At 44.1% G+C, this 7,973-nt stretch overlaps 2 protein-coding genes across 2 annotated transcripts; one reads left to right on the top strand and one right to left on the bottom strand.

Annotated features, from left to right (window-relative positions):
- The first annotated feature begins 4,442 nt into the window (after window positions 1–4,442).
- On the top strand, window positions 4,443–5,246 carry LOC128268097 (ninjurin-2-like). The gene is made up of 3 exons (XM_053005114.1): window positions 4,443–4,561; window positions 4,639–4,824; window positions 4,922–5,246. The coding sequence occupies exons 1-3, from the start codon at window positions 4,487–4,489 to the stop codon at window positions 5,105–5,107; spliced, it is 447 nt and encodes a 148-aa protein (XP_052861074.1). The 5' UTR covers window positions 4,443–4,486; the 3' UTR covers window positions 5,108–5,246.
- A 518-nt stretch (window positions 5,247–5,764) lies between these two features.
- Window positions 5,765–7,746, bottom strand: LOC128267347 (transcriptional adapter 3-A). The gene is made up of 4 exons (XM_053004160.1): window positions 7,346–7,746; window positions 6,596–7,280; window positions 6,092–6,494; window positions 5,765–6,020 (listed from the first exon to the last, which is right to left on the bottom strand). Exons 1-4 carry the CDS (start codon window positions 7,605–7,607, stop codon window positions 5,862–5,864), a joined length of 1,509 nt encoding a protein of 502 aa, XP_052860120.1. The 5' UTR covers window positions 7,608–7,746; the 3' UTR covers window positions 5,765–5,861.
- Between the last annotated feature and the right edge of the window lie 227 nt (window positions 7,747–7,973).

The following is a 7,973-nucleotide window of genomic DNA, read 5'->3' as shown; positions in this document are numbered from 1 at the left end:
TTGTTTGCATTCTCGTTGTATATATTTATTCATCCCGCAAGACCCTTCGACACCGAACCTGGACTTTCAAGCGGCCTGGCATTGACATGCTACCTAAACCGTATCACCGACCAGCGCCCGGAGAATATGGAGCAAAATTTACCAAAAACCCGGAGCAGGAAAAAAAAGTTCAAATTCTCCAAATCGTACCGCCTGGAAAGAGCCACTCTCGGAAACGTAGACGTTTGGGACAAGTCATAAGAGAGCCATGGTTACGGTTTGCGTAAGGACAGCATCAGAGTGCCATCGCCGCAGGATCGCCGTGCGTTTTGAGATTCTTACAAGATTTGTTTTCTTCCCGTTTGGCGGACTTTTCTTCCTTTGACACCACTTGGTTGATGTCACAATTTCATGAATATATTTATTTCTTGCCCCATCACGCGGGAAAAGCATGTTCGGCATGTTCAGAATGCGGAGTCAAACTCAACGTCAGCGAATATGGTGAACTGGCAGTGTGTTGCGCTGAGGGTTTACGCAAAACCATGAACTATGGCAAGGCAAAAATGGGAAATTCACGATGTTTGAAAACAATCCCGAACAACGGTGCAATGCTTCAACCACGTGCTATTGTAAGATTCGTGTCTATTTCGATGCGACGACAATCCGATCAAATAATATTTTAAAGAACATATTGAATAACGTTCTATAATGTTAAACTTTGAAGTTCCTGTTTGCTACTAATTTTCTGGTGCAAACCGTTGACCGTTGAGCGGGCGTTCGTTTATTTTGACCCACTGATGGCACGTTCAGCAACAATACAAATGATTCTACTGATCGACTAGGCAAAGACAGATTTTCCATCGACACCATCCCATCCGTTCCTGCTCCATGCAAACCCAATCGAGTCCCCATAAGGCGCAGCGAACGAACAGCGGATAGGGCGTAGAAAATCACTTTCATCTAATCGAATTCCACTTGAATCTCAATCTACGGGAAAATATATCGATTAGTTTGCGCTGCACTGCCCAGCGAACCAGGTACGACGGACCGGTATTTGCGGTCTGGTCGGGTGACTGCTAAATTGCTACTTCAAGACGGCCGTGCGCCCCGAGGCCAGAACCCTGCCCGATGCAAAATGGGACATCGACCATATGCAGTGCAATTCTCTCCAACTCTCTTGCTGCTAAAGTTGTTTCACTTTTATGCTATCACCACCGTCAGCGGGCTGCCGGAGGCAATGGAAAATCTCAAGCTCCTGTGAAAACGCTGGTCAGACCCAACCCCCCTGTTGACCCCGTAAACTCTAATGATCTTTCAACAACTTTTAGCGAACCGATATTGAGATTGGTAACGGCAAAGTCCTGATGCATTCACCTGGTTAATAATGAGAGAGGTACCACTTTCGGAGGTTCAGTGAAATATACGTGAAACGTGCCTCCGTCTTTCGGGGCTGGTACGATTTGGTCGGTCTAGGCATGCCTGTAGAGCACTTGACGGTCATGGAAGGCAAGCAAAAAGACGAAGAAACGTTTCGCTAGTGCGCTGCCACCAAGTTTGCCGGTGTCAGAGCATGGTTCGAACCGTTTGTCCGTAGACGAAATTTATCGGTAAGGCAGCTCTCATTGGCTCATCCGAAAGTTTAAAAAGACTTTAAGAGAGAGAGAAAGAGGAGTGCACAGCGGTGCAAAGAGCCAGGGAAGCGTAATCTTGGACAGATTGAAGCAGGTTTTTAAGGAGCAGAAACCCAGCCGATGCCTCGATGATTGGGGATGTTAGGTCCAAACGGAATAGCTATTTAGTAATATCATGCATCGGCGACTTTTCGTACTGTAACACTAAAAACCATGTTTCTATCTAAAACCAACAAACTATCATGTATGAACTATCACTATTAAGAGGTGTTAAGATTTCCAACGATTATCGATTACACTTTAGCACATTTTGTAATATAAGCGGTTTTGTGACACATTCTATAGTATCATTTATTCGAGTTTATTATATAACAATCCAAGATATTATAAAATTCTTCATTCATTTTGGAAAACACATTTGAATTAGTTACATAGTTGTACTTTGTTTCTCTCGATCGGTACTATAACTAGACTCAATCTTAAACTGTGCTGAGAAATAATTCAGTCCAAACGGCCAATTTAATCGTCGCCACCTTTCAACCGCAAGCTTGAGTAAAAGCGTCACATCGAACATGCCGTGGCCAGCATCCCAGGCAGAAAGACACCGTTTTGCCATTACACTCATTACTCAACGCAGCTGCAGCAGCAGCAATGACCGCATCCTAACCGCACCGAGCGCGACCAACAAAAAGTTCAGCCTTTGTGCTGCAATTGTGGCGACATACGAGAGGTCGGTGCCAATAGGGTATAGATAAATAAAAATAGTTCACAAAGGTTACCCAATGATGACGCATACACGGCACTACGATAACATACAGCACTGAATCGGTAGCGACGACCAGCACAAGTAGCGGCCACAACGACAACTTCCATTAAAGCCATTTCTAAAGTCGAGGTGCACGTCGAGTAGTGGAATCGGACGGACAACGCGGATGCTATCCACAAATGGTGTGGATAAGGTAACGCAGCATGCTTGTTAGAAAAGTGTGGAAAAATTGTTACTTTTCATCCTGGACCCAGTTTTACGCCTGCAGACGTTATGCCCCACATCGAAACAGTTTTCAATTGTTTTCAATATAAAATGTCAATGTTGTCAATATTCCTATACGGGAGATCGTCCTGGTGTCGACTCCCTCCTCCCCCGACACTAGTTCCTGTGATAAGACCGCAGGGGCAGAATTCTTTGCGTAGCGAATATTCCTTGCGTCCGAGAAACCATCTCCTTCTTTACGAGCACTTGTGGTCAGTGAAAAATTATTTACATATTTTATTTGGCCTCCGAAGCACTGTACAACGATGGAAGTGGTTTTCCATCGTAGGGGTGGACGATAGTTAAATCGAAAAAATTTAAGCAAAATCGACGCAACAGGCAGCTTCAAAAAATTTGATTTGACATATAGGGCACATAAACACTAAATGTAGAGTACAGAAAAAATGCTATTTGAGGTGTGATCGATCAGACTGCTTCAATTGTAGAGGAACAGTAAGTCCTCGGGATTCAGTCGTGTATGGTTAAGGATTTAGTAATTTTTCTTTCGCCGTTCTACTCTCCATTACCCGAACCTGAACACTGCATCTAGAACAACGAATGACTCTTTCTCTATAAAGGATAAATGAGCGCGTGAATAAAAACAATGTAAAAAAATACTTTTGCGCATTATCATGGTTTTTTTTCCTGCATCGCTGATCCGAGTATGTCGTAGCAGGACAAAGGGTAAAAACATTCATAGGAAATATACACTAACTAGCTTTCGTGTAGTCTCTTGCGAACATTTCGACACACATGAACCCGTGAGCGTGCGTTCAATTAATATTTTTTACTACAAGAACATGATTGAATAGCAATTTAAAGACAGTAACTGGTTACAAAATTGCCTGCATTCCGTAAAAACTCTTGACTGACTTTATTCGACAAATTCAGCCCAAAATAGGACGTGAAGCTATTGTTATACTCGGACCACCGAAATATTGAATGATATGAATTTCAGCACTCACCGTAATCTGTGTAAAAGGTGCTTACAGTTGTGCTGGAGCTGGTGGCCTTGCCGAGTCCAAAACTATTTTTTCTTTTATCGTGAACAAGAACATCAACCAATGGCACTACAATTTGCACAATTATATTTTTTTATTCGCTAACACACTGTTCGTTCTCCGTTCTGTTCACCCACCGTTCTCACATAATCAACCACGCAAAGGACGTTTTCGGACGATGGTGCTCTTGCACTTTTGCAAACAAATGAAGAAAAATAATCTCCTTCGGCCGAGATATTTCCTTAAATCCATGAAATTACTTCGAATGCACACGAGGTGAATGTTCCGAGACAATTTGACAATTTGCAACAAACAACACCATTCCCAAGCGACGCCTGCCGACGAGTCCTTCCGTTACGGGTACGCATGCGCAACGCCGGTCTTTGAACAGATGGAATGCATTAATGCAAACCACCATTGTAGAATGTCAATGGTTAGCCTTCAACAATGAGTCACGAATCTGCGTGCCACAGTCACTGCCCGAGCTGGCAGATTTGACCGATAAGTTTAAAACGAACGTTTCTTTTCGACACCATGAACCGATGTGACCGCCTTCACGGGTGTTCAGTCGTTCGGTCGCTAAAGATTTTGATTTTTACGGTTACCCATTGTTCCTAATAGATAGCAAGTGGAATGAAAACAAGCGAGCAACAATCGTCGTGGAGTAGAGGAGGAAACAAATCTAAGCTTCCGGCAGTTATCATTTCTGTTGTCTACTGAAACGAGTGCCTGATTGCGATAAGATTGCGTTGAATAAGTTATTAAAGCATTCACTTTGAAACGTCTGCCATCATAACGGATCGAACTGTTCTACGCAATAGACACGATAACCAAAACGCAACACAATGCGTAAACAATCTTTTGGGAAGGACGAAGCCACTCCGGATGGAGATCGGACTGATGTATCTCCCAGAGAAATCGTGAGTATTTGTTTTAGACAAAATTGAAGAAAAAATTAACAGTAAGTGCAACCATCTTTCAACTTTTTCTTTTCTAGTTTAACGGCATAAAAGGTCTTAATTTGAACAGCTATGCGACACGAAAATCCATCGCCCAGGGAATGCTAGATCTGGCACTGCTCACTGCTAATGCATCACAGCTAAAGTACATCCTAACCGTCGGGATGGCGCATGAATTTTATCATTTCCTGCTAGTTCTCATCATAATATCGATCGCGCTTCAGGTGAGAATCGGCTGTTCCCTAAAAGGACAGGGTGTCTATTTAGTATTTCAAAACGCATCGCCAAACAAATTTTTATACCCCTTCTACACGTCCACAGGTATTTCAAGCGCTTCTAATCATTTTGCTTGCCATCGTATTTGATATTAACAAGGTCGAAGAGCAGAAGCGCTCTGATATCATCAACAATATTCTGATCGCTATAACTGTGATAAGTGTCGTTGTAAATGTAATCATTAGTGCGTTCGATATGAAATCTCAAACAGACGTCTTGAAGCAGAGTTGATCACGGAACACTCACGAATATACAAGTTCTATGTACTAGATAAGAAGAAAAACGTTACGTTATCAAACACCAAACTGGAAACGCGTAGCTGGAAGCAGCACGTAAACTAACCAACGGAAAGCACCCTGCTTCTAATAAAACATCGAAAATCAATCAAGTTAAGTCATGAGACATACGATTGGTGGCGGTTTTCTCATTGTGCATAATGACGGCCCATAATTCCCAAGAGGAAAGACAGATTCAGACTGATCAAATTTTTACCATGCGACAGATGAGTGACGTATCACATGTTCATCGATTTCAAGGCCGCAAAAGTGTACGATTACCCCTTTGTCGTGCAGGGTAGACGCCTCGATAGACTCCGGTGGGCTGGTTAAGTCGACGGATGGCGGACGACGAGCCAGCCGCAAATTCTTCTTTGGCCGTCCACAGGCACAAAGCGGACATAATGAGTTGGTGGACGAAAGAACTCGATCACGAGTAGTGGAGAGTCTTTATCATAGGTCAGGACCGTAAGCCCGTTGTGGTTGCCGGATAAGTAGAACCACATAATTATAGGCAGTTTACCTGTAAATCCCATAATCGTCGCTACGATCTCCTAAATTAAACCAACAGCTAAACTGTGCACTTCCCGCCGACAATTTTATTGAAGGAAAATTCATAACGAACTGTTCAAACGACTGTTAAACCGTATGCTGCATATTCGGAGAGCTTTTCTCGGGCATACTTGCGGATTATGCATGCACAAAGCTCTCTAATTGCGCCCGAACGGACCCTGAACAGGCATTAATTCCAGTTGGTCGGACAACCGCTTTTGTTCCTCTGCCAACCGAACTACTTCATCTTTTTCCTGTTTAGTCAATGTACGCCTTTTAAGCCGGGCTGCAATTACTTTTTGATAGCATTCCATAAGCTGCAATTAGAATATTACAATGAAGTGAAATAGGAATCATTCCTTTCAAACATTTTTCTGCATCAAATTACCTCTTGATCGACGCGATCCAGCTTTCTCTTTACTTCGATCCGTTTCATCTCGTCTTTCGCCATCGATTGCAGTTTCCGAATCTCGTTTGAATTGTACTCCGCGATAACAACCAGCTCGGTGCGGACGCGATTGATCTCGGACAAGATTTCGTCATCCTGCTGGCTCTTCGGCATGTCGTCGGCGTCCAAAATGCCCTGCTCTATCAGTTCCTTGCGCAGTCGCCGCTCTATACTAATCCCGTTCTTAAGTAATGCCACGGCACTGCGCGCATTGTTACTGTTGGTGACATCGGAACTGCTGTTGCTGTTCTCGTTGCTGGTACTATTGCTGTCTGGGTGTAAATTTTCTTCCATCAAAGCCGAAACAAGGCGTTGCGTGAGCGGACCTGTGATTCCCTCACCCCTTTAAAATAATAAAAAAACGAAGATAATTAGCGAAATGTGTGCTTTTGTTGCAGCCGATATTGAACACAAATTTGGAATCTGATTATAGTGATGACTTACATCAACTTTTCCTTCTTGCCTACATCGCCATTGGTAAGATTTTTCGATTTCGTCTTAGAAGTGGCGGAACTGGCAACGCAATCCTGTTCTTCTCTTATATCATCTGCTGCCCATTGAGTACTGTAATGCGGTCCTAGCTCCGGTATGGGTGGTATTAACGGTCCAGAGTATTCTTCGAGCAAGTCGTCCAAAAGCTTCAGATCCTCATGCGAGATGGGCATACAATACGGTTCTACCGAGAGCCAAAACTTGTTCGGTGTATCGTCCTTCGGGACGATTGGCTTCGAACTGTCGCTGCCAATGTGCTGTAAATGATGATTTTGTGGTAGAAATGGAACCGCATCCATGCTGTCGTCTGTGTTCTGTGACGGTGCCGGTGAGGGTGGTACGATCGTAGCGGCGTGCTTTATTTTGGATATTTTTATCTGATGGCCGATTAGTTTACCAGCACTTTCGCGAAGCTTTAGCTTCTCTTCCAGACGCCTCCGTTTGCCCGGGGAAGCGGGAGCCTTCTCCATGTGCTTCCCTTTACGTTCGCGCCGCTCGTCGGCTTTGTCGATAGTTTCTAGCTCCGCCTTTAAGACCCTGGAACGCAGGGCAACCGTTGAAAGAAGCGACTCCAACTCAAGTTGAATTGTATCCAGGTCTTCCGCCGAAACCAGTTCATCGGTTGTATTGGCGAGCGCTGGTAGCAGGAAAAGCGAAACATTATCGAACTGCTAGCACACGGTTGGCGCCATTTTCACTTACTAGCCATATACTTGGGCAGCATCTTCAGATTGTCGGTCGTTTTGATGTGTGGAATCAGTACAGCTTGATCCGGGGAACCGGGCGAAGAAACTGCATTAGCCATTTGCTTGGCAGCCGGTGGTAGCTTACTACCCGCCCCGATGGCTGTTGCAACTGCACCACTCGATGTTCCAGGAACTGTGCTAGCGGATCCAGGAACTGTAAAGCTAGAACGGTTTTTCGACGAAAGCGAAATCCGTTTCACCAAACCTTTGTCGGCCATGGCTGACTGAGCGGACCTTTCACGAAACGCCTGAAACCAATTTGTTTACAAACTGTATGGCACAAGCCCAAATTCAATTTCGCCTATGACAGCGCGAGAATATGTCACGCACACTGTGGCGCAATTCCAAATAAACCGTATTTCAATTATCCGAGTATGTCTTTTGAACCAACTTTCCTTCCATTAAAACTTTAATATTTCATAGCAACGATATTTTCATGTTAAAATATGATATTCTCTGCACGCTTTTACCCAGCAGCGCGTTCGCAAGCAACTCTACCAACACATCTACAAATCCGAACCTCAGCAGCATTACAGTAGCGTAGGGTTCTGGAAGGGTCGAATGGCTAGCTGCGGTTAGAAATT

This window comes from Anopheles cruzii, chromosome 2 (assembly GCF_943734635.1).
Source record: "Anopheles cruzii chromosome 2, idAnoCruzAS_RS32_06, whole genome shotgun sequence".
In the NCBI taxonomy this organism is placed as follows: domain Eukaryota; kingdom Metazoa; phylum Arthropoda; class Insecta; order Diptera; family Culicidae; genus Anopheles; species Anopheles cruzii.
The sequence above is the reverse complement of the archived record's forward strand: the minus strand, read 5'-3'. Positions and strand labels throughout refer to the sequence as shown.